The sequence below is a fragment of the Panicum virgatum genome, chromosome 1N (assembly GCF_016808335.1).
Source record: "Panicum virgatum strain AP13 chromosome 1N, P.virgatum_v5, whole genome shotgun sequence".
NCBI lineage: Eukaryota > Viridiplantae > Streptophyta > Magnoliopsida > Poales > Poaceae > Panicum > Panicum virgatum.
The window spans coordinates 51,154,323-51,179,775 of NC_053145.1; the positions used below are offsets into that span (position 1 = coordinate 51,154,323).

General features: G+C 46.4%; 4 protein-coding genes across 4 annotated transcripts; 1 reads left to right on the plus strand and 3 right to left on the minus strand.

The window, feature by feature from the left end:
• Positions 1-1,425, plus strand: LOC120656500 (phosphoenolpyruvate carboxylase kinase 2-like). The gene is made up of 2 exons (XM_039934604.1): positions 1-880; positions 1,016-1,425. Exons 1-2 carry the CDS (start codon positions 46-48, stop codon positions 1,066-1,068), a joined length of 888 nt encoding a protein of 295 aa, XP_039790538.1. The 5' UTR covers positions 1-45; the 3' UTR covers positions 1,069-1,425.
• A 7,740-nt stretch (positions 1,426-9,165) lies between these two features.
• LOC120656504 (cyclin-dependent kinase B1-1) lies at positions 9,166-12,749 on the minus strand. The gene is made up of 7 exons (XM_039934607.1): positions 12,269-12,749; positions 11,262-11,323; positions 11,061-11,172; positions 10,862-10,955; positions 10,504-10,573; positions 9,987-10,125; positions 9,166-9,577 (listed from the first exon to the last, which is right to left on the minus strand). Exons 1-7 carry the CDS (start codon positions 12,623-12,625, stop codon positions 9,485-9,487), a joined length of 927 nt encoding a protein of 308 aa, XP_039790541.1. The 5' UTR covers positions 12,626-12,749; the 3' UTR covers positions 9,166-9,484.
• Positions 12,750-14,155: 1,406 nt separating this feature from the next.
• On the minus strand, positions 14,156-18,523 carry LOC120656502. The gene is made up of 5 exons (XM_039934605.1): positions 18,368-18,523; positions 16,961-18,030; positions 15,442-15,657; positions 15,256-15,347; positions 14,156-15,150 (listed from the first exon to the last, which is right to left on the minus strand). The coding sequence occupies exons 1-5, from the start codon at positions 18,396-18,398 to the stop codon at positions 14,436-14,438; spliced, it is 2,124 nt and encodes a 707-aa protein (XP_039790539.1). The 5' UTR covers positions 18,399-18,523; the 3' UTR covers positions 14,156-14,435.
• Positions 18,524-19,992: 1,469 nt separating this feature from the next.
• On the minus strand, positions 19,993-25,453 carry LOC120656503 (adenosine kinase 2-like). The gene is made up of 13 exons (XM_039934606.1): positions 25,055-25,453; positions 24,534-24,587; positions 24,296-24,342; positions 24,162-24,193; positions 23,979-24,080; positions 23,808-23,875; positions 22,875-22,951; positions 22,284-22,381; positions 22,144-22,214; positions 21,828-21,894; positions 21,520-21,642; positions 20,966-21,026; positions 19,993-20,398 (listed from the first exon to the last, which is right to left on the minus strand). Exons 1-13 carry the CDS (start codon positions 25,135-25,137, stop codon positions 20,256-20,258), a joined length of 1,026 nt encoding a protein of 341 aa, XP_039790540.1. The 5' UTR covers positions 25,138-25,453; the 3' UTR covers positions 19,993-20,255.

A 25,453-nucleotide genomic window follows, 5' to 3' on the forward strand; every position in this document is an offset into this window, starting at 1 on the left:
AACCCAAGAAATCTATTTCAGAAAAACAGAAGAAATTACTGAACTATGAGTGCGGAGCTGAAGAGGGACTACGAGATCGGCGAGGAAATCGGTCGCGGCCGCTTCGGGGTGGTCCACCGCTGCACGTCCCGCGCCACCGGCGAGGTCTTCGCCGTCAAGTCCGTGGACCGTTCGCAGCTGGCCGACGACCTCGACCGCGAGCTCGCGCTGATGGAGCCGAAGCTGGCCCAGCTCGCCAGCGCGGGCAACCCCGGCGTGGTGCAGGTGCACGCGGTGTACGAGGACGAGGCGTGGACGCACACGGTGATGGACCTGTGCACGGGCCCGGACCTGCTCGACTGGATGGGCCTCCGCCGCGGCGCGCCGGTGCCGGAGCCCGTGGCGGCCGCCATCGTGGCGCAGGTCGCCCAGGCGCTGGCGCTGTGCCACCGCCGCGGGGTGGCGCACCGCGACGTCAAGCCCGACAACATCCTCATCGACGCCGCCGCCGAGGAGGACGAGGAGGACGGCCGCGGGGCGGCGCCGCGCGCGCGCCTGGCGGACTTCGGGTCCGCGGCGTGGGTGGGCGCGGGGGGCCTGGGCCGCGCGGAGGGGCTGGTGGGGACGCCCCACTACGTGGCCCCCGAGGTGGTCGCCGGCGGCGAGTACGGCGCCAAGGCCGACGTGTGGAGCGCCGGGGTGGTGATGTACGCGCTGCTGTCCGGCGGCGCGCTCCCCTTCGGCGGCGAGAGCGCCGCGGAGGTGCTGGCGGCCGTGATGCGCGGCATCTTGCGGTTCCCGCCCAGGCTGTTCGGCGGCGTGTCCCCGGCGGCCAAGGACCTGATGCGGCGCATGATCTGCCGCGACGAGTGGAGGAGGTTCACCGCCGAGCAGGTCCTCGGTGAGTAGTCTGCTGCCCACAACCCCCCCGTCCTTCCCTCCCCCCCTCTCCTCGATTCGCGCCTGTCTCGGGTCGACCCCGAATCCGATCCAGCGATCTAAATCTCTAACAAGTCTGCCGTTTGCGATAATGCAGCTCACCCGTGGATCGTGACCGGCGGCGGAGCCCGGGCAATGGAGCAGCCGTAGAGATACGGCGACGGATAACCGAGAACGTTGTGTATACGGTTTTGTACGTACGGACCAGGGACGTTAGGAGAGTGATGAGTTTGTAGCATAGTACTGTACGCTGCCGCCGGCTGCAGAGTAGCATCGCATCCCCGCCGGTGCCGTCGCAGCAGAGCAGGTCGATCGGCGACGAAGCTTCTAGGCTTCTGGTTTTCTTGTCCCGGTCTTTGGGATGCTCTTCTGCCTAACAGTAACAGAGCGCCCTCTCGGCTTTCGGCCTTTTTTTTTTGGAACTAGCTGGGTGTATATACACTGACCGTCTTGTATAAATGGAGCTTGAATAATAAACGGAGCCGGCCCTCGCGCTCCCTTTCCATATTCACCTTGTTATATTCTTCGGGAAATTTGTTCATGCCACACTACTATAGCCCTGTTTAGTTCTAAATTTTTTTTCTATATTATTAGTCACATCGAATCTTCATGCAAAAACAATTGCATGAAGCATCAAACATCGTTAAAAAATTAACTAGTTATATAATTCAACGGTAAATGACAAGATAAATTTTTTAATATAATTAATTTATAATTGGACATTAATTGCCGGGTGTGCTTATCTTTCGTTCGAGGCATGGGTGCGTGGAACGGGAAAGGTTCTAGAACAGGGCAGCCCACCGCCGCGCCTGTGTGAGCTGTGCTCTTACGTCGCGCGGCGCGGCGCGGCGCGGCGCGATGGAGCGAGCTCGTGGCCCGGGCGGACGGCACATCACACGGCTTGCTGAGAGCCTGCGACGAGCCCTCCAACAAGCACATCTATCAGGCAGTCGCTCCAAACGAGTGGGAGGGAGTGGCTCGATGCTTTTTTTTCCGAGGATGTCGTTTTTCCTCCGAGCTTTTTGTACTCTTCCTCGTCGTCCAAGCGTCCAAGTTCGTCTTCTTCCGACGGATGACCGATGGGAAAAATCCCGATGGACACGCGAGACGATTTGCTCCTCATCTCTTTTCTCCGTTCATCCGGGGCTCCACGACCCCAGCTTCACGGCCTCTCCCGTGTTTTGTCTCTTCTCTCCCCCTTTCGGGATCGGAAATTGAGCGGAGCGGCTCGGTGTTCTCTCCGAGGCTGTCGATTTTCCACGCAGCTTTCTCGTAATTTTCCCTCGCTTTCCAAATGTTTTTTTAAAAAAAAACACGGCAGTAAAAATGTCCAAACTCATCTTTTCCCCCACGAGTGACTGATGAACGGATCCTATTGGCACGTAGGAGTAAGACGATTCCCTTACCTCTTTCCTCTGCTCGTCCGGGTTCCACGACCCCGCCTCCACCGCCCCTCCTTATGTTTTGTTTCTTCTCTTCCTTTCCTTACCAGCAACGCTGTCGCGGAGCGCGTCGCTCCGGCGCGCTGGGGCCGGCGGCGACCTGTCACGTTTGTGCGCGCGGGCGCGCCTCGTCCAGTCCCGGTCCGGGCCGTACGAACAAGCAACACGGCGCCTCCCTCCGGCCCACGCGGCCGCGGCATATCCGGCGGCATATTCCCCCCGCTGTCGGCGGGCAGCGGTCTGCCTGCCTGTCCCGCCGGAGATGCCCAGATCTCGTTTTTCTTGGCTCGCAAGGAAAAAATATCGGCGGGTGCCTCGCCTCGTCCGCGTCGCCGTTTGGTTTGACCGGGCTGCCTATAAGCAGATGGCCCCTCCTGATAGGCCCCTCGCCTTATTTTGTCTGGAGCTCGCCCCGGGCGGGCAACTGGCGGACGGACCATGCCGCCGCCCATCCGCCATCGTGATCGTCAATAATGGAGCAGCAGCTGCTGCTCCTGTTCATGAGGTAAGCGAGTGCGATAGAGGGGTGTTGGGTCAAACCGGGAATAGTGAGTGCATCAGGAATAATGCAGGCTTAGGGTCCGTTTAGTTGAGTTTGGTGAAAATTTTTGGGTGTCACGTCAATATTTGACCAGATGTCGGGAGGACTTTTCGAACACTAATTAAAAAACTAATTTCAAAATTCACTTGAAAACCGCTAGACGAATCTTTTGAAGCCTTTGACCGCATCATTAGCACATATGGGTTACTGTAGCACTTATGGCTAATCATGCACTAATTAGGCTCAAAAGATTCGTCTCGTCGTGTACATCCAAACTGTGTAATTAGTTTTGTTATTTAATTATATTTAGTGTTTCATACATGTGTTTAAAGGGGAGTTGAAAATTTTTGGGTGAAATTTTTTGGGAACTAAATGGGGCCTTATTGCCGTGTTTAGTTGACAGCACGAAAAAAATTAAAAAAAAACAAATGTATGCATAGAGTACTAAACGAAGTTTATTTGCGAAACCTTTTCACAAATGAGTATAACTTTTCGAGACGAATCTAATGACGATAATTAATCCATAATTTACTACAGTAACCATCCTCTAATCATTCGGACAAAGACCTCGTTATATTGGTCTCGTGAATTTATCAGAGTCCTGCAGGTGGGTTTGTGATTAGATTTTATTTAATACCCTAAATTTACTGTGTACGAGCCGTGCCAGCCAAACCGCTTATGGCGGATGCAGCACAAGTTGACAGGGGGGCTCGCTTCCCTTCCACCTCTATCTTCACCTTTTTTTTCTTTTTTCTTCTTCTTTTTCCTCTCTTCTTCTCTCCTCTCCACCTCTTGCTCCAATGGAGTTTCATGGCTGGGGGGTGGGGGTCCCCTAGCCCCCCCTAAAGATCCGCCCCTCTTGCAGGCTGACCCACCAGCGACCCTGACCACTCAATCTTACCTTTAATAAATCTCTTAATGTTGCGCCCGTCCGATGATTCTCCAGTTAGTATTTTTACTAGCCTGCACTGGTGGCATCGCAGCTGGGAGCCTGAGACAGTGACTCTGCGGCTCTACTGTGCCCACAGGAACAAAAGCAGATTTATAAACTGTTTGGTGATTCGATTAGTGTTCTCCAAGTGCGATTCTTCAGCTGAGCCCACGTGCTTGCCGCCAGGTTGCGCGTTACCGCCATGGCGCGTGGCTCGATACATCAGCATCATCACTGCAGATGGAGCCGTGCCTTTCGCGTACCAAAACATCAAGCAGCAGCCACAAACTATCTGTGAGGTCAGCGGTCCCTTTCGCGGAACCAATAATTTCACAAGCGTTACGTTGGTTAAACTCATCGTTAGGGCGTGATGAGGTCAGCTGAGAGGTACTCCTATGCTACACCACTACCAATCGGGAGCAGCGTCACTATAGCTATCAGTTGTGTTGTGTGGGGGCATCGTGATCATCATCTATCCTCATCCATCGCAACACAGCTCGGCAGCTTTGGATTAGTATGTGATCGTACGTTATGATTGAAGTTGAAAGAGCGCCCTGCTGCCTTGAGAACGTACTCACTCATCCTCTGCTGTTCGCGGTCGCTGTCAACCTGGACAATCAGCGTCAATTTTATCGATTAGCACGCTATCCTGTGGAAAAATTTGGCAACGAGATTGCGACCGCCCCGATCAGAGAGAGGAAGACGCGAGATGGCGTATGAGGCGGCGACCCTCGGAACCGGATCGCGCATCTGTAATAGGGTTTTTGATAAGCCGATAAGAGCATCAGCCAAACCTTCTAGATTCGAGAGAGAAAAAAAGCTGTCATCAGTGTCGACAGTTTTTCTTTTCTTTTGTTATTGATGATGAAGGAACCGAGCCATGATGGGGCTCGTGTCGTGCCACTATGGGCAAAACCAAGAGGATAGAGCCCGGATCGGATGGTCCTCCCTTTCTCCTCTGCTGTGTTCACAGTCGGTGTCGCGTGCGATGCGCAGTGTTTACCTGTCAGGTGGACCACCAGCCCTAGCGCGGGCACATTGCATTGGTTGTCGACCCAAAGCGAGAGGAGGGATCCGAATCGCTAGTTGGCTTGCGCGGGGCGGAGAGAGTTGGATCAGATGGATCGCACTAGGTACGACACGAAAAAAAACCCTATCCTAATCTAGGCTAGCTCACGATCTATAGGGTCAGGGTCGACCCAACACGATGCATAGGGTAGTGCCTGGGTCTGGACTCCGACTCATAGTGCTGACCCGGACACGACACGACTAACAGGCCTAACCCAATCAGGCACGACTAATTTTGTATCTAGAACAATTTAACCCATTAATAGCCCATATTCCCCTAATCCTAAAACCCCAATCCCTATCTCTCCCTCACTTCCATCCACTCAGCCGCCACACTCAACTCTCTCGATCCCTCTCTCTCGTGCACACCAGGGCTTGCAAGCGGCTGCGGCCGGTGCAGGGGAGGGCCGGAGGCGGTCGGCGGGCGCACAGCCGCAGGCTGCGGACGGCCGGCGAGCGGCGCCCGTCGTGCGCGCGATGGGCCTGCGAGCGACGGCGGCACGCACAGGATGGGGCGGTCGGCGTGCGCAGGCTGGAGCGAGCGCAAGCTGGGACGCCCGACGAGCGGCGGTGGCGACGTGTGCAGGCTGCGGCTGGCGAGTCATGGCGGAGACGTGCTGGATGGGCTGGTGGGTTGGCGTGTCGATGGGTTAGATGGGTCGGTCCGCACCGTCCAGCGACCTTCGAGTCGTTCCTGGGCCGCTGGCTCGGCCCATGAACCAGCACAATATGACACGGTTAACTTAACGTGTCTAAGTGGGCCATGCCTAAGTGGACTGTGTCTAAAGCGGGTTAGTGTCGTGTTGGGCAGGATCACCCATTTGGCCATCTATAACTCGAACTGCGCCAGGTCGGCGATGGCGATGGGCCGTCGCTGTAGCCTGTAGCAGGAAGGAGGAGCGCGTACCTGGATCGTACGGACACAAGGCGTGCCGTGCACGTGTCGACAGCTCCACCAGACCACTAGAACAGATGCGAGCGCGGCGTCGCGTACTACGCGCCTGTCTGCAGTCCCCGGCGGCGCTACCGTGCAGCTGCATGCGCTACACGGAAGCGAGCAAAAATGTCCCGACAAGTTCTTGGAGAAGCACTAGCGCCCATGTCGGGATTGACCCGCTCACGATTGCTGCACGCCTGCATGTGCAGTGGAGATGTGGAGCGCATGCAGCCCGATGAGCGAAGGCCGCAGCAACTGACCCATTCTCTCGCGTAACTACCTGATTACCGACAAGTTGCAGAGGCTTCATGTCCAGTCAGTACGACGGAAAGCAAGCAAGTTACAGTACGTAGGAGTAGGTTGTAGCGATCCTCCAGGTTGCGGTGCTGGTTAAGGCTTAGTGCTGGTTGACTGGTTCCAGATCCTCGTCACTCTGGCCTTGTTTGTCACTTTGGCCTTGTTTGGATTGTGCTGTCACATTTTCCCGAAAAAAGAATCTCACATACATGGAGTACTAAATAAAGTCTATTTGCAAAATCTTTTTAGGAATGAGTGTAATTTTTCGTGACGAATCTAATGACGGTAATTAATTGATGATTGGCTACAGTGATGTTACTGTAACCATCCTTTAATCGTGCGGTCAAAGGTCTCATTAGATTCGTCTCGCGAAGTAGCGCAGGGGTTATGAAGTTAATTTTGCAAACTGCCTTTATTTAGTACTTTTAATTATTAGTCAAAGTTTGTGCTACTTGTGATAATAGATGGAACGAGACTGTCTATCTTGGCTAGCTCTCGGTTACGCGTTGATATATATAGGGAGAAAATCATCCCAAGATTACAGGATCGGTTGCATACCTAGCGTGATCTCCAAGTCTACTTGTACAACAAACTAGAATCTAATCTAGGGAGATCTTTACCAAGCATAGCAACCGGAATATTCCGGAACAAACCGGATCACAACTGATTTGTTACACCGTGAAAACCTTACCTATCTAACACTACTCATGCTACTCTCTAAACCAAACAGGCCCTCTGGCGAGCTTAGTGTGTGTCTATATATATATAAACTCCGGCGAGCACCGGCGTTTCTTACGATTGATGGTATTCGATAAGGGGTGGTGCTCTTTTGTTTTCCCTTGTGGTTGGGAATTCGGACTTCCACTAGAAACTGTGCGCGGCTTTGCCGCGCCTCGTCATTGTTATCATGGTAGAGGTAATACTTTTCTTTTTACCTTTTATAGCCGGTGTTAGATGTAAAAGAGATACATGTACGTATGCAACAAAACCATATGATGGTTTGTGGACAGATTAATTTACAATCAGTAATATCCATGAGTGCCGATTAGAAATGCCATCATATCCTACAAATACTATAGTTTCCAATTTGTATGTTGATCCTTGCATGATGGTAAAGATATTGAACACGATTGTTGGGCCGTAAACCGGCAGCACTTGGTCAAGTATGCAGTGTGCACCCGACAACAACCTCTTTATAGCCACTGTTGTTATGCTTTAGACGGCAACAAAAGAAAAACACGTTCAACAGGGACTGGGCATTTTATCGAACATGTACTGAGCGTGTCACTGCCGGCAACGGCAGAAGCAGTTGCCATCTACGATCAAGAGCGATAGGATGAGGCGGAGGTGGTCGTGCGGCCATTAGTCGCCACTGCCGGACGAGCCGCTGGGTGGTATGTAACTGAGGCCGGCGGCGCCATGGTGCTTGTAGAGGATGACGCCGGTGGCGAAGACTGTTGTGCGGCTTTCCTACCATTTGGTAAATCAAGAGCTGTGTGACGAGGGGCATGGGAGCGACTGACAATGGCGCATGGGCGGCTGGGCCTGCCTGCTGAACGATCTGCTTGGTTCTAGGGTCGGGTTTCGTCTTTTAAAGGAGAAGATTAGCCAGTACGGGCCAAATATCGATGGCGACCCGACCAAGTCGGGTGCAGAGCCGTGGTGGTGCGACGTCCGCTGCCCGGAAATGTAGCCGACTGCCGCATTACGGCCGGCCACCATGGGCTCGCAACAAAAGCAGCCGCCAGCGACACAGGAATTCTGAGACCGAGAGACTGGCACATTTCATGCTTGGCTTGGCACTCGGCGACGATTCTCTCAAAGGCCAAGTGATGATGCGTGGCGCGGTGGCGAGTGGTTTCCTGCTTGCTCTACTGCCAGTTTTTATTTTCAGTTTTTTTCCCCAAAATATGTTGTTTTCAGGTGTGATTCTTGCTACAAATCTTTCACTTCAAGAAAGTATTCCTGCAGCAAAAAAAAAAAAGCATTTCAGCTGCCGTTTCATTGGGCCATTTTGCTCCTGGAGAGGTATGGGATAGGACCGTTATTTCTTTTTCTGTTGGGCCGGGCTGCAGTCAGCTCACAGCGCGGCCCTCCCCGCTTTCTATCCTCCCTCTAAATCAGCTCGCATGGCCCAATTTGTTTGGCGAGTCCCAGCATCATCGTTCAGAGAGCAGGAGAATATATATGAGCCTGCTAGGATGGAAAATTCAACTATGCAAGGGAGAAACAAAGTACAACCGCAAAAAGATCAACATATATATCGCTTGACCTCACCCATTCTGATTGCATTGCAAGCATCAGCGAAGCAACACAGCACGCTGGCAAATCCTGCCTTATACAGAGACAACATCGACGTTTATAGTTGTGCTATTCGCGGTCGATGCCAACATGGACAATCAGCGTCAACTTTAGCGGTTAGCACGCTATCATGTATCATGTATTTGGCAACGAGATTGCGACCGCGGACCGCCCCAGCTTATCTTATCGATCAGAGGGGAAGACGCGAGATGGCGTACGGATCGCCCAATCTGTAATACTAGGATGGTGTTTGAGAAGCCGATAGGAGCATCAGCCAAACCTTCCAGTATGCTTTTCAAAGAGAAAAAAAAAAGCCTTCGAGTGTAATTTGAAAATAAAAAAGGGGTAGAGAGAGCTCTCATCGTCAAGGCGGAGCCGCGGAGGTGCCCCATGTCAATGCTCGTCAGGTTTCCACGCTCGTCCACATCCAAGCAGAGGGAGAGGGGCAACTTCTCCAGCAGCCTCACTCATCCACCATCCAGGACATGACACCACAGGTACACCATCTCGTTCAAAGGGCTTCGCACAACATCCCGAGGTCGGAAGCATTTTTACACAATGTAATGCATCTCACAGATACAGTATGATGCAAAGGTCGCAAGGACATAAATCCGTCCCCACGCTGTTTATACAAGTGCTTGCAGTCTGTTTAATGTCCCCATCCTGATCCAGGCGATCTCAGTTCGGGATGAACCAACGACTTGCCCTTGTCCGACAGAACACCAAACAATGATCGACAAGTGGTTGCCGCTTTGTTTTCTTTAGCGCGCAACGTTGCCACAAATTATTGGCACAGATAACAAATACTCACCCTCACAGGGGAAAAAAAAAACGGTGCCCAACAAATAACTTGTGTTATGCTACAAGACAACAGCTTTTGGTACATGGAAGAATATAGTTTATCGAGTCACACACGTGACACGAAAAGATAGGCACGCCAATTTTACTCGGTAACACGTCACTAATAGACTATGAAACAGCTGCCTAGATGGCAACTGAAATTCATAGCTCCATCGGAAAGCTCACTTCTTGATAGTAGCAGCTTCAGACTAGAACTGGGACTTGTCAAGGCTGTTAAAGTAGGGATGGTCCATCGCGGCGATGGCTGATATCCTGTTTGCAGGATCAAGCTGAAGCATTTTCTGAAAAACGTCAATCACAAAACCATCAGCACAATTCCTTTCTTTTTGGGGGTGGGGAGAAGACTGCGCAGTTTCTTGTTCAACGGCAATGGGAAACATCCTAATAAAGCCATAAGCAGACTTTTCTTTTTTAGGGCATAATAAGATATTGATCTACCTATCAAGTGAAAATTTAGCCAATGTTGTCAATGACACACGAACCAATAAACTGAAATGTGGCATGCTCAGAATAAATGTACTCCACTGAACATCAAGTTACAATGTTACATACAGGGCAAGACACCAAAAGAAAATATGCAGAGATAATAGACCCATTTCAAACGTGAGAAAAGAAATGGATTCAGGTTTGATAATTGAAGAAAGGTTTCTTAAGTAGGTGGAACAACACTTCCAAGCACAGTGAACTTACTGATAGCAGATCAATGCCCTCAGGTTCCAGCGTTGGGACAGCACGGGCCAAACTCTGGGGCTTCCATTGTGGAAACTCGTGCCAATCCCTCAAACCACTGACTCCAGGCCACTGCTCCTCAGTAGGAGTTCCCAATAACCTTTTCCAGAGGCAGATTTCAGTAAATCCATAGTACAATATACATTGATAGAATAAATCCAGACTGAGATTTTATATGTGCATAACTGGCTATTCCTTGAAAGTTGAAACAATCAAGACTAATAGTACTATAGGAGTGTTTAACAGAGATGAGTAATGAAAATCAAACTATTATCACATATAGTAACATATTCAGATTATGCCAAGTAAGAACTCATTCAATACGACTCTTGCACCAAATGCTAAGTGCCAGCATCTGATCAACTTGATAATAGAACAATAACTTCAGGATTAACAGAACGACACTATCCTAGCAACTAAGCAAGGTACTACACATATTATGGCACCAATGTTTGAATGCAGAAGGGGGAAAAAAGACCTGAAAATGTGAAGCAACTGTTGCAACTCAGAGTCACCGGGAAAGAGAGCTTGTCTTCTGACCATTTCAGCTGCATTAAAAAGTTATGAACATCACAATCGGGTAAAGGTTTTCAGTATAGATGTGGAACCCTTCAAAATACATCATCTCTTAATTAAGAGCAAGGTCAAATTTTAAGTGTAAGGACATAAATTCAAAGATGATGTGGACAATATAGATTCTGGCGCAGTATTAAGTTTCTTGTACAAGGACATTGGTTACTGCATTTTTTACCCAAACATTGTACATATAATGCATCAATTATTCAGTACAAGACAAGGTAATTGGGCATCAAGACTCAAAAAGGGAACAGGCATACCAAAGATACATCCAACAGACCACATATCAACACCAGTTGAGTAATGTGTTGCTCCAAGCAAAACTTCAGGAGCCCTATACCAAAGTGTCACAATCTACACAAAATACAGAATAAGAAAAGGTTTACTGGATCTGCTAAGAAAAATTCTGTTAAAAACTTTAAATGTTAAAGTTGTGTGGAACCAACCAACTGCCAGTACCTCATGGGTGTAGCTTTTCATTGGCACAGTGAAAGCTCTACCAAGCCCAAGATCGGCAATCTTCAGTATCCCCTTCTCCTTGTCAACCAGCAGGTTTTGCGGCTTTAAATCCCTAAAAATTGACCATGAATAACACTAATGAAATGGAATGTTGTGCTTGACTGATGGGTTCAGCAACATAAATCAGGTGAGAAATCCAACCGGTGAAGGACACCATGGCCATGGCAGTGAGCAACTCCTTTGCATAACTGAAACAGAAAATTCTAGAAGGAAGTAGAAGTAAAGAAAGTACATTAGTCCAAATGAAACCAAAGGAGAGTGAACTTGATATCTAATGATCATGAATTGACTACAGATTATAAAATATAAGCAACTAGTCAAGGAAATGAAGCTTCCACAGAATACTATGTTGCTATCAAGACTAATCGAAGAAAATGCTTCACTAGTCAAAATATGTTCTGTGAGAACATTTTTTCTTGAATTGCAAGCACATGATGGCAATGAAGGGGACTGCGGACCAATCTGGGTCCTCACAAATATCATTGAACATCACTAATAATTGCTTCCAAAACCTAGCTTTCTTAGCATAAATTTCGGAAATTTTAAACACAGACTGTCACGTCATCTGTACAGCTTAATGCAAAACATAATCAGTATATGTCAGTTTCCAATCGTTAACTGCATAATCAGCACGGGATCAGAACAACTTAGAGACACAATATCCTCATTTAATTTCACAGTTAAGTGCTTTGATTTTACATTTGATTAGAATTTATATGGCCCAATATTTTCGTTTTACAGTCCTCCTATTAGGATTGCACCTTTTGTCAGAAACTGAAAATACCATTCGCAATGTGCAGGCAAATTTGCTCTGATCATGAAGCGATCAATTGCTGAAATCAATTGGAGAATCAGTATAGAAGGCGTCGTTTTTTTTTCAACCTGATCAGGATTGTACTGTATGTAATGCATAGGTTACTTAGTTCTGAATCTCTGAGCACGAAGTGATCAATAGTTGCTTAGATCTTAGTTCTGAATCTCTGACAATGAAGTAATCAATAGTTGCTTAGATCAACTGGAGAATCAGTAGACAAGGTGTCATTTTTACAGTTGATGGAGTTGAATTGAGCATTTTTTTCAATAACAGTACTAGATGAAAAAGAAGAAGTGATCAGAATTCAGATGGGTGATTATTGTCAGTTGGTTACCTTGACGAGGTGCGGGGGTAGCGGCCTGGGGTTGGGCCCCTTGCGGTAGACGTCGAGATACTTCTTGAGGTCGGTGTCGAGGAACTCGAAGACGAGGTAGAGGATGGGCTTGCCGTTCTTGGCGGCCTGCTCGACGGCGAGAAGGCGGACGACGTAGATGGAGTGGGAGAGGAGGTTGAGGAGGGAGATCTCGCGGAGCGCGGTGGGCGGGATGCCCTCCTCGTCCATCTCGAGGCGGGTCTTCTTGAGGGCGACGAGCTGGCCCGTGGCCTTGTCCTGCGCCTTGTACACCTTGCCGTAGGTGCCCTCCCCCACCTTCTCCAGCTTCTCGTACTTGTCCACGATGTTGAGCTCCATCGCCTTTTCCCTTGGATGGCGAGAAGAGGGGGGCTGCGCCGCGCCGCAAAGGCAAACCCTAGCAAGGGAGCTGGATTTTGAAATTGGGGAGAGAGGGAAACGGAAACGATGGGAGGAAGGAAGAAGAGAAGGAGGAGCGGGTGGAAATGGGCCGGTTGGGTTGGGTTGGGTGGGCCTGGGTGCTGCTCGCGCTGGCCGCCACTCCCTACGATAAGCTTCAAATTTCAGGTAGAATTTTGAATCAGCTTCCTAGGTTCTGAGTATGAACAATTAGATCTTATAAACAAGAGTCCTTTTGATGAAAAATTGCAAAATAGACACATTCTGAAGTAATCAACAGAGTATAATTTCCTATGATGAACATTCACTAAAACATTTTAGGCTACAGTCTGCTTTGCACTGTCGGTTGGGCGCATCCAGTGCCCAGCATAGCCATAAAGGGCACAAGGGCAACAAAAAAGCAGTATTTTGTTGCTACAAATTGAACACTGCAGCATATGACATTTCTGTGCATATAGTTTGACAGAAGAAAACTTTACCTAATGGTTGTAGAAAGAAACCGAATTCATCTGTCCAAATTAGTCCATACTCCACCAACTCTTGAATCTTCTGAACACATATATCTGTATATTCAATTTCTTAAGATCAAAGCATAAGGCAGAAGCACAAATTGTGTGCAGTGCATACTGCATAGCACAGTCATCTTTAGGTGAATTATTTGTTCGATCATAGATGTGTGGCTCTCTTGAGCCTAATTAATTTATATCATTTGATGTATTAAGATTTGGGGCACCTTCATTACATTCATATAATCCAGAAGGTGTTGTTGGATCCAGGTGATGTTGGCTCCAGTTGCTAGTATTTGTATCCTACACGGTTCTGACTTGTATCATGTGGAACGTCTGGAAATACAGAAATGCAAAAATTTTCAGACACGAGGTCGAAGCAAATATTCAGATTTCAAGACGATGCCGAGATGATCTTCAGCTTTGGTCCAATACATGTAGTGACTCCCTGAGCAAAGCAAAGTTGTCAGAATGGAGTAATTTTTTCAGTCTTAGTTAATTTCAGTGCTTTGATCCTTTTCCTTGTCTTTTTTCTTTTTCTCTGGTTGTTTAATCACAACCATATGTTTAATATATGTGTCTGCTTTTGGCAATAAAATTCACATAACAGGAGTCGCTTTACATCAAGGCAAATCAATATACATGGTTAACTACATCTCGGTGATATCTGAATCATCTGAACATGGTGGGCTCAACCTTTTTATCAGGCAATGCTGGTTCTTCTCCATCTCTTGCACTGCCTGTTACTGCTTGCTCAGAGTTTACCAGAAGCACGGATTACATCAATGTAGGGAAATATGCACGGTGTCGAACAAAGAATGTAATTGCATTCAACAAATCCACCAGCTTTTTACCAAAATAATTGGACCTGCTACCAATCAAGCATTGCTGGGAATCGAGAGGTCAAACAGTAGGGCAGCACTTGCACTGGAGTGTTCATCAGCAGCTGACGAAAGACATGGTATGGTGTTATTACAAGTCAATAACAGTCAGCAAAAGAAGCTTTATACATCAGTCATGAAGGGGAAAATAACTACTTACTGAAAAACACAAGACATTTGAAGATCACAACCACAAAACAATGCATATCCAGAGACCTCAAGTCATATTTTTTTTAAAAAAAAGACACACCACTGCTACAATTGTAGCCCACACCATTTCACTGTTGAATCGGATAGCCTTAATCCAAAGAAAAAAAATGACAATCAAAGTCAGCTTCAGAGCATGAAGCATCCCTCAAGCTCTCAACTCCTAGATGAAACTGAGACAGAGCTCTCAAATGCAGACCCCATGTGGCTAATGACAAACCCATAAATCTTGTGCTTCAAGTACTCAATCTTCTCCTTTGTTTTCTCCTCCTTAGCAATCTTCCCAACTCCATCCAACCAGTCACTGATCTTCTTGAATTGTGAAAGAACCACTGTTATGTGGCTGCTGTGCTGCCCCTTACTTGCCATATCCTGGTCTTCAAACAAGTGGAAACCCACATCCAATGCTTCATCCACAAAATTCAGGAACCACATATGCATCTCACGCCACAAGGTCTTAGCAAGCTCAACTGTCTGATACATGCTCTCAGTGTTGTTCCATGTGGAGCTTCCTGGAGAGCTCGGTGAGACCTTAGACTGGACTTTTGCTGAAGTTCCAAGTGACAGCTTCCTGGATAGGCTTGTTCTTGGTGGTTCCACTGAAGGAGCCTTTGGCCTATTGGTGCTCTTCAACCGAGAGATGGATTCGGAGGCACCATTCAGTAGCTTGAGAACTTCAAGATCAGTGGCTAAGGCAGCATGAACCCAATCATGAGATGATTTCTCCAAGAATGCCCCGTCAGCCTCAACGGTCACCATAGACTCGGCAATTGTCTTCCACTTGAGAGTATCTTCATAGACAGCAAGGAAAATATCGACTGTTGAGAGTGGATTGGAGGTCTTTGATGACGAGCAAATTTCAGAGAACTTGCTGTAGACAAACATGATATAATTAACCACATCACTTTCAAATGAATACAATACATAGGTTTTGTCTTCGGATGGTCAGATAGGGAAAAAAGATGGCTTTCAATACCTTAGGTTCCTGACAACTGATTCAGTGAGCATCGCCTCTTGCAGAGCACTAGCAGCAACAATTGCTGCTGCATCTCTACGTTCAATAGCTTCCTGTGAATTCAGTAAATAAATTATGTTAGAGATTCAAGTCAAACAACAACATAGGGAGACAATCAGCTGACAAACTAGAGTGCATAGTCCTTACCCTTCCGATTTTTGAGAGTTGATCAGAAAGTGCATCCAATGGAATGCTGCCATCAGTCCATTTAGGATCATGAATTTTAATTTTTGGAACTACGGTTTTCGCCTTTACTGATGTAGATTCTATCTTCTTATGAGGCTTTGGCCGCTCAACAACAGAGGAATCGTCAGTACTGTATTGTTCTGTTGTAGCATCACTTAATCGTCTTGACATTGCTTCCTGTTGATACAGAAGGAAAGGAGATAAAAATTCTTACTCCAAAGGTACAAATACAACTTCTAGTGTAACTGTGAATAGGTACAGACTAGTGTAACTAGTGTAACTGTGAACAGGTACGCGACTTTCTAGTTACTCAGACAAATACCAGCTCTTAACAGCAAAATATCAATACACAATGTGCTTTGAGTAAACATGACCTCAGTACCTCACCACTGTATACCCTTGTATCAATATTTTAAAAATTTCAAGTTGACTGTAATTTGTAATCATAGCACCATGTGCTTGGAGTTTTTCTTTCATGGTGCTATGATTACAAATCTTGTTACCATCACGACATGCTGACATGCATATCCACATAGGCACATACCAAATTTGCAAAGGAAAAAACGATGCCCAGAGCAATTCGCAAAAAGGATTACAGTTTACCAGAGTTATGATCAGATTAATCAAGTATTATGTTTACAGTATCTTTTACCAATTTTATGTTTTTGTCAACTATCTATTCTGAATCCATTTAAATGAACTATATCGACATGCTGACATGCATATCCACATAGGCACATACCAAATTTGCAAAGGAAAAAACGATGCCCAGAGCAGTTCGCAAAAACGATTACAGTTTACCAGAGTTATGATCATATTAATCAAGTATTATGTTTACAGTATCTTTTACCAATTTTATGTTTTTGTCAACTATCTATTCTGAATCCATTTAAATGAACTATATCGGGTATTCAATATTATGGCCAGCACCGATGACACTTCCTTCATATGATGGCAGTTATCTATCATTTCTAATCACATGAATGTGCCTTGCAAGATCTCTGATATGCATAGCAATATGTGTAACTTACACCTTCGAGTTCAAGCTCAGTTTCAATTTAACTTGGTCTCCACTAAAGTTCAGAAATTAATTCTTTTACTACCTATTTGAGTTCTCAAATGAAGTATTCATCCTTATGCTTATACTAGCAAGTATGCCCATGCATTGCTATGGGTTAAAACTCTATATTCAGGATGTAGGGTGAATCCTTGTACCATCTTATATCCTTTCTTCCATTAATTTCACATGTGACACTTGAAAATCACCAATTTCTGAATATGGCCCAAAATATGTTAAAATTGAGGGTTTAGATATATAACGCAGTCCTATGACATCTTCAGTGGACTTCTGGTCACCGGTGACATTTACGTGTGCAATGGTGCTCTTCCCAATCAGTACTATTGGCAGCAATTAGGCTAACAGCTAAACTAGCAAGCACAATGTCCCAAATGTAACACAATGTAGTAACAGGATCCTGACCTGAGTCCTGAGGATAGTATCCTTGTCAACCTTGGCCCTGGATTTTATCACAGAACCTGCAGCTGCCGCTGCAAGGGACAATGTTGGATCGTCCCAGCTCTTCCTCCCGGGCTTCATGGCTGACCCATTTCCCAAATCTGTCATCTTGGAGATCCCAGCCACCAGTACTCCAACCTTCTTCTTGCTGGTCCCTTCCCCGGACAGCCGCCGCGAACTAGGGGACGAGGATGCCCGCCTCCCACCAACCGCCGGAGACGCCGCTCCCCTTTTCCCTCCAGCCGGTGAAGGCTGGCGGTACCTTGATGGGACGACAATCGCCGGCTCCCTAGCAGCCCGGCGATTCTCCTCCTTGGCCGCAACGAGGCTGGGCACGACGCACTTGGACGGCGCCGGCGACGTCGCCCTGGGCGTGCCCCTCACCGCGGGCGAGGACGCCCTGGATGCACCCTTCACCGATGGAGATGGCGCCCGTGAGGCGGCTTTCACGGAGGGCGACGGATCTCGCTGCTTGGACGGCGCCGGGGATGAGAACCGCCGCTTGACGGCCGAGCCGGTCGTTGGCGGCGTGGGCTCGGCGACGGCGTTCTTGGGCCCAAGGACCGTCCTTTTGACGGCGTCACTGGTTTCAGAACCGGAGGACGGCATGAGCGGCGGCGCGGCGTCGGATGGCGACGCGGCGGGCTGGATGAGGTATCCGCGGGCGCAGGCGGCGGGGCGGGCGACGAGCGGCTCGGGGGTGCCGACGCAGGGGAGGGCGCGGGAGGACGGGACGACGCGCAGGCCGACGGCGCGGGGCACGGGGCGCGCGAATCGGAGGCGGTCGAGGTGGACGAGGTGTCCGACGAGGTGCGGGCGCGCGGCGAGGAGGAGCGCGTCGGCGTCGGCGGGGGGAAGCTGGACGTAGGTGGAGTGGAGGCCGTCGGAGAGGTTGAGGAGGAAGCCGTTGGAGGGGACGAGGAGGGAGTCGGTGGTGGAGGCGGTGAGCGCCGGGACGACGGCGGTGACCTGGAGCACCGCGGAGCGGTGGTCGCCGGCGACGCGGTCGTCGGTGTGCATGGACTGCAGGAGTTAAGGGGGTGTTTATTGAGGGACTTCAAAAAAGTCCTAGAGACTTTTTAGTATTTAGAAGTATTAAATAAATATTAATTATAAAACTAACTGCAGAACCCTGGGGCTAAACTGCGAGACGAATCTAATGATGTATCTTAATCTATGATTAGCGAATGGTTACTGTAGCATCACTGTAGCCAATCATCGATTAATTAGGCTCATTAGATTCGTCTCGCGAAAAAGCACTCAGCTGTCAAAAAACATTTATAAACAGATTTTATTTAATAATATAAAATAGTAAGATTCCTTTTGATGTGATAGGGACTTTTGGAAAAAGTCCTGGAGCCAAACAGGCCCTAAGCAGCACCCCCGGCGCGAGCGTCGCCATGGCTGCTGCTGCTGCTCTGCTCCTGGAGACTGCGGGAGGTGGGGAGAAGAAATCGGGATTTGGGGAGCGAAGTGGGGAGAGATTTGGGGGCGAAGTGGGGCCTGCGGGAATGACGTTGGAGGGTAGGAGAGCTGTTTCAAATTTCGAACGGCACACAGACAGACATGTGGGGCTATTAATAAGTCGGATCCATCTATGCTGACTAATGGGCCTAAAGAGGGCCCAGATTTTCATGCTTGGCTTGGCACTCGGCAACGATTCTCTCAAGGCAAAAGTGTTGACGCGGTGGTTTTCTGCTTGCTCTACTGCCCAGTTTTTATTTTTTTTTATTTCCAAAGTATGTTATATTCATGTGTAATTCTTGCTACCAGGGGCGTCTTTGGGCCCGTGCGGGCCGTGCGACCGCACATGGCCTCCAAATTTGAAGGGCCCCAAAAGTATGAAGTACAATTAAGTATATAGTATCATATGAGGCTTCAAATTCATGAGTTTGCAGTCCATTCCGTAGAAAACGAGGCTCAAATTGCTAGAAGTTGAAATGATCAATGTGCGTGTCAACACCCGGCCTTCAAATTCCTGATTTCTCTCAGCGCACATACCGACGCAAAACCCCAATGTTTCAGCTTCCTCTCAGACGTGGCCGGCATCGCCAATTGCCATCGGTCGGGGGCATCGCGGACGCGTCCATGTAGGCAAGCAGCATCACGGCGTTGGGACGTCGGCGAGTTGGACTCGCGCCAGTGCCCAGATCGCCCATCCAATTTCATCGCAGGCCTCTTGTTCATTGCTGTTCCATCGTCGCTTGCAATTTCATTGCAATTGGTTGCAGAGGCACTCGATAGTGCGGAAGGCCAGGCCAAGAGTAAGGCTTAATTCCGTGTTATTTTTTTCTTCCCTCCTTTAATTATGTTGATGTCTTTGTCTTGATGATTAAAATACATCTATCAATTTTGTTCTTTCCATTGCAAATGCAAGTCATGTCATCTGCAAAACAACATAGGAAATATAATTCCGGCTATCAAAGTAGAAAGAGACAAAGAATACATGAACTAATTGAATCTCAGAAAGGAGCAGTGGAAAGATTTTATTTCAAAGAATGCTCATAGAATAAAGTTCTTCAAGTGAAGAATAGATACAATAATTCTTGAAATATTCTATTTATATATTAATTGTTACTATTGTACATACAAATGTTGAAATCGGAAGCATGGACGTGAGGAGCAGGAGGCGATGACAGCATGGATGAGGAGGGATGCGAAGATGGGCAAGAAAAAAAATTTCGGAAAGATATATAGCATCGGCATGCCTTCCCTCCCTTCCCACCCAATAGTGTTGATGTTTAAGCTTAAGCTTCGTATTGCTAAGATTGAGTTGTTTTTATCCATGTAATATTAACCTTGTAAAAACCTGCTTGCTGCCTCATCCTTAAATGACATAACTGTGCTCCCGCAAACTTTTCAAACAAAAAAAATTTGTCGTACTAGCAAAGCCAATCAACCTTTAGTTCAAACATGGGCCCACCTAATTGGGGCAATGATGATTCTAGCCTGCTAGGGGTGGAACATGAGGAAGAAACAACGCAACACAACAAAAAGGAGCAACATATATATCGCTTGACCTCACCCATTCTGATTGCATTGCAAGCATCAGCGAAGCAACACAGCACGCTGGCAAATCCTGCCTTATACAGAGACAACATCGACGTTTATAGTTGTGCAACAAATATCACGGCAAAAATATTGGCCGGATCAGAAGAAGCCTGCCTCGGAAGAATACAGGTTGAACACACCGAACCACTCAGCGGTTAAGAATAAGTTTGCCTATAACGATCCCTCTCATGGCGTGCCTGAGTTTGCTCTAGTTGAAGTCTGGCTTCTCAGGGTACGTGCAGCCAGAGCGCTGGATGATGACATTGGCAGCGTAGCAACCGGCCCTCACGCAGTCTTCGATGCTCTTGCCCTGGACCAACTGAGAGAGGAAGCCTCCAACGAAGGCGTCACCTGCAGAACACCAAGGTTGCTTGTTAGGAGCGGCAGATAAAATGTACAGAACCCTCAAATCAAACCCATTTGCTGGCCTTTATCCATATTTGAGTTGCTGTTCTATTTTAGAGGGTTTGTGCCACGCACTTTACCGCAGTTACTAGAACATACCGAGTCATAACATGATAACTGAGTGTACATGGATTACGAAGTATTTCGAATTAATTTATCAGAGAATACAAAAGAAGACTGATTATTAGCTTGTGTGGAAAACCATTTCAAGTAATCCTAGAAGGCATCTATCGATATACTGATGATAAGCACTGTCATAACATGACAACTGCATATATGGACTCTGGAGTATTTGGAATTAATTTATCACATAGAATACAAAAGAATATTGATGACTAGCTTGTGTGAAAAATCATCCTAAGTTATCCTAGAACGCATCTACAAATATACCGATGATTAACATTGTTAAGAAGCCTTTTTAGAAAACACATCAACTAGCATTCAAGAGAGAAATCAGAAACAAATATTTCTCTGAACCAAGAACACAAATCAACCGACTAAAGAAAAATGTACCTGCACCGTTGGTGTCGACAAGCTTCTCCTTGGGCAATAGGATAACAGGGAATGTTTTCACCTATTATCAACACAAGAGTTACTTCTTAATATTCAACAGCTTGGACGAAAACACTCAAGATGGCAGATATCAACTCTTAGGCCTAACTTGGAAGCAAGCGGAAGCTAAACCCAAGGAAGGAAAACCTCCCATCAAGAACTAAATGTCTTATTCAAATAACATCCCCATGGATTGCTCACACTGGGAAAATCAGGGATCCTAAGGGGATTCAAGTTTCCCAACTAGCCCTTAATTAAAAAGAAAAGGAAAAACTACAGATGCAAAATCATTGAGCAAGTAAACAATTGCTGTGCATTCAGCTTAGTTTCCAAAAGCATATTCAACGTAGAACTTTCCATGTCCAACATGCGAAAGCCTGTATATTTAACCAAGGTGGGGCAAAGAATATGACTTTTATTTGACACTAGCTTATCAAAGCCTATGCATCTGTCACTTAATGATTGCGATAGCAAATTGTTATAATGCCAAGCATTGAAGTGACAAGAACATATACCTTTCCATCCTCAGCAACAACAACTGGATCAGCACCCTGAGTAATGACAGCAATCCTCTTTTGTTTGCCTGAAGCCAGAGGAAGCTGGGAGATCTTCAAAGCAATCTCCTCAATATTCTCAGTCTACAATTTATTATAGGTAATTAATCAGCATAGTAATCACCAAAGACATACGATTTATCGTGATTAGATATTTCTGAACTATTTAGCTTGTCCTAAACTTCATGTATGTAACAGTGGAGGCAGTCTTTATTTCGAAAAGAATGGAGATAGTATTGTAGGAGTATAGAATACTAATCAGTAACTACCTCCCAACCACGGACTTTGGCGAAGATCTTTGCCTCAGTTTCATTTCCGAAGATGTAGTCAACATACCTATATTGGTAATAAGTGGCAAATACATCTTTAAAATGATTTAAAATGCACAGGCAATGAAGTACAAAGTAAGGTCCTCAATGCCACAACAGAAGTTTAATCGAGACCAGAAGATTCGCATGTGCTGAACATAGGAAAATGTCTTGACAAGAAAGAGCATTGCTTTATATATTTTTACTTGGGTTGCTATATGCAGTCTCAGATGAAATTCAAAATAGTGAATGTTATGGTATAGAAGATAACACTTACGGGAGAACCTTCTCTTGGGCATCACGGAAAAACTCACAGATGAAGGGAGCAGAAAGGTTCATCAGGAACACCTGAAAATAAAAGATCAATTAAACTCTAGCAAAAATTTTGAAGGGGCAATTTCATAAAAACACACTTACCTTGTTGTTTGCTGCAGCATGCTCAGCAACTAGCTGAATAGAATCAGGCGACACCGTAAGGAAAAATCCAGCAATGTAGATGTATTTTGCCTTCTCAACTGTCATCAATAATGGTGTAGTTCAGTAAAAAAGAAATAGCACAGTTTCAGATAGCAGAGCTTAAATAAAGCGAACTGTTAACAGTAAAGCATTCTGTGCTAAAACTTTTGTTAACAACAAATCAACTTTGTTCATGAAGATTATTTCAACTCGCAAAATAATGTAATGACTCATTTCAACAGTGAAACTTGAAATAAGAGTACAATCCATATTGGCATCTTCTCCACAATAAATGGACAACGGTAGTAGACTAGCAGTGTCACCTGCTAGAGTGCTCTAAAATGTGTAAATATAAATACTAATGTTGATCTGATCTTATATAACTGAACCAATAATTTGTGACCAGTATTGTACTAGTTCATGACATAGACATATTGACAGAATTTGTATAGTATTGATAAACTTCAGAATTTCAATTTCGATATTAAACTGATGAGCACAGTTTTAGCTAAAAAATCAACCTGAGCTCAATAAATGTATTGAGTATTATACCTAGTGCCCAGTTCTCTGGTCTCTTTAGATGCTCAGATTTGTAACAGTTTGCTGCCGACAGATTTGCAACCAATGACCTGGTTACAGAAAGATATAACTGATATTCTTGTAGAAGGAAGTGTTTGATAAATCATAATCTTGTGAAATGGAACAGTAGAAAAAAGTTCAAATTCCTTGGCACAACAGATGATACTAGGATAGTATTTTACCAAACTACAAACATTACACATTCTATAGTGTTAGGACATGTTTTTGGCAAGAATGAATGAACAAAAATCCAACAGCTTTCTAAAACTTATGCACTTTGTGTATGCAATAGCACAGACACATGAATAGTGAACAGAGTTGGAAGATGCCTAGTTGTAGCATACAATAGAAAAGGCCAATAAATTGATCCATATCTAATTTTGATGTGCAAAGAAGAGCCAGAGTGACAAAGAGACAACAACAGAGGATCAAGGAGAGGATAATATGAGCATAGATTATTGGAATTGTGCAATATTTCTATCTAATAGTTATTAAATGAAATGCAAAGGCATTGCTACTAACAATAAAAGCTACTCCCTCCGTCCCACAAAGAGTGTAGTTTTAGCATTCAAATTTTGTCCACAAAGAGTGTAATTTTAGCTTGTAATGAGATCTATTTCATTAAAGTAGTATCAAGTACCAAGAAAGCATTGCATAGGAAAATGCATAGAGCCAATCAAATATTTAGTAGATATTACTTTTCTAGTTCCAATGCATAAGCATTCATTGAGGATCCAGAAAATCAAATAAATAACATGGTTTTCAATCATAATTGGTTGAAGTAATTAGGGGCAACAAAGTCATTTCTTTGGATGAGTAATGTGTCTGAAATTTTCTAAAACTACACTTTTTGCGGGACGGAGGGAGTATGCATCAAAACCACATAAATGATTTTTGGACACAAACCTTTCACCGCCAACGACGCATACAGCACATGTGCCTGTAGGAGCAGTCTCATCCTCGTAGTAGTGAGCCTGAGTGAGCATGCAACAAGATCAAGGCCACATTAGTCAAATAACCGACAAAGCAGAAAATTACAGTATATAATAGCATGAAAAGGGGAGATTAAGAACTAACAGTAACTCCTGCAGCTTGAGCATTCTTCTTCATCTCCTCACCAAATTTGTCCTTTCCGATGCATCCCATGTAACTCGTTGCACCAGGAGTTTGAAGCATCCACTGAAAACCATGACATGCCATCAACAAACTGATGCAGCTACAGTTTTCTATTCTTAGCATTTTAGTAGATTAAGAGCTTACTTGGGCAACCCTGATAGAGTTTTGGGTGGCTCCTGTAAGAATGAAAAGAATGAAGACACAATAAATCAGAAGGGTCACCAAGCTGTAGCAGTTCATGTACTGGATTACTGCATATACGTGTTAAGAAGCATTACCTCCGGCAATATAGTCAACATTGCTCTTGCTGGCCAACTCATCATACCTGTCAAAAACCACCTTATTAAACAACAGCATACAATCTTACACAATAGAAGGGTGGTTGCATGCCTTCTAAGTAAATTGAAGTGTTCAGCTTTGCAGTTTATAACAAATAACTAGTCACAGCTTGAGAAGAAAAAATACCAAAAAATAATGACATCAGTATATAAAAGCATCGGCAATACATATACTTACATAGGCAAGTGCTTCTCCTCGGCCAGAATGGCATTGTTGAGCTTGATGTCATACCTAAATCAGCAGTGGTGAGTAGGTCAGTATCACATCCTTATTGCAGCACCCAACTAGCAAGCTAGGACTAATAATCAAGCAGCAGGGCATTGATGCCACCAACGAAAGCAGAGACAATCATATAGCCCCCCACTAAACTTCGAGATCTAGCCTAAAATTGGACGAGCAACAGCAACGTCCATGTAACAATGAATTGCCGCGAAGCGACAGCGCCCGCTGATCGCTGCGGTGCTTGGTCAATTAAACAATTTCGGATCAGTGCCCCATACAGATGCCTGTCTTAGTGTCTCGTGCTGCACGTGCATGCATCTAAGACTAAGTTGCAGGCAAAACGACAGCGTCCCCGTCGCGGATCTGATGAGACTACGCTGCGAAACCGCCAAATAAAAAAGACCAAACCACTCGGACTAGGAGTAAATAGTTCCTAAAAACAGATCAGACGGGGAGGAGACGAGGCGAGTGCTTACTTCGTGAGGAAGGCGTCGTCGACGACGGCGGAGATGTCGAGGAGGGGGTTGCCCATCCCCAGGAGCACGCCCTCGCTCGCCATTTCCTCTCCTCTCGCCTCCACACGAACGGAGCGGCGGCGCTGGCGACGGAGATCTGAGGCTTCTGTTGGGCGGGCGAGGGCTCCGGGTTCGTGGGGGCGAGGCGGGGGAGAGACGAGAGAAGTGGTGTGGTGGACTGGTGGTGATGGGTGCGGGGTTTTAGTTGGGCTCGCCCAAACCCCGGCTGGCCCACCTGTCACCCTCCTCGTGTTCGTTGGGGGTTGGTGGACGTCACATGTGTGAGGACTGTGGAGCGTAGTCCCTCCAACCCTGCGTGCTACCCGTACGCGACGTGATACTTGGTGGTATCTCTGACAT

What these genes read in the sequence shown, in the direction of transcription:
- LOC120656500 (XM_039934604.1), top strand. Translation starts at nt 46, where the DNA reads ATGAGTGCGGAGCTGAAGAGGGACTACGAGATCGGCGAGGAAATCGGT. An exon ending in CACCGCCGAGCAGGTCCTCG is followed by an intron (nt 881 to 1,015) that starts GTGAGTAGTCTG and finishes GCGATAATGCAG; the next exon opens with CTCACCCGTGGATCGTGACC.
- LOC120656504 (XM_039934607.1), bottom strand. Translation starts at nt 12,625, where the DNA reads ATGGAGCTCAACATCGTGGACAAGTACGAGAAGCTGGAGAAGGTGGGG. An exon ending in TGAAAAGCTACACCCATGAG is followed by an intron (nt 10,956 to 11,060) that starts GTACTGGCAGTT and finishes TATTTTGTGTAG; the next exon opens with ATTGTGACACTTTGGTATAG. An exon ending in AGGGCATTGATCTGCTATCA is followed by an intron (nt 9,578 to 9,986) that starts GTAAGTTCACTG and finishes GACGTTTTTCAG; the next exon opens with AAAATGCTTCAGCTTGATCC.
- LOC120656502 (XM_039934605.1), bottom strand. Translation starts at nt 18,398, where the DNA reads ATGGCGACGCTCGCGCCGGGGGTGCTGCTTA. An exon ending in ATACTATCCTCAGGACTCAG is followed by an intron (nt 15,658 to 16,960) that starts GTCAGGATCCTG and finishes CTGTATCAACAG; the next exon opens with GAAGCAATGTCAAGACGATT. An exon ending in AACTCTCAAAAATCGGAAGG is followed by an intron (nt 15,348 to 15,441) that starts GTAAGGACTATG and finishes CTGAATTCACAG; the next exon opens with GAAGCTATTGAACGTAGAGA.
- LOC120656503 (XM_039934606.1), bottom strand. Translation starts at nt 25,137, where the DNA reads ATGGCGAGCGAGGGCGTGCTCCTGGGGATGGGCAACCCCCTCCTCGAC. An exon ending in TGTTGACTATATTGCCGGAG is followed by an intron (nt 24,194 to 24,295) that starts GTAATGCTTCTT and finishes TCATTCTTACAG; the next exon opens with GAGCCACCCAAAACTCTATC. An exon ending in GCCCAAGAGAAGGTTCTCCC is followed by an intron (nt 21,895 to 22,143) that starts GTAAGTGTTATC and finishes TTACCAATATAG; the next exon opens with GTATGTTGACTACATCTTCG.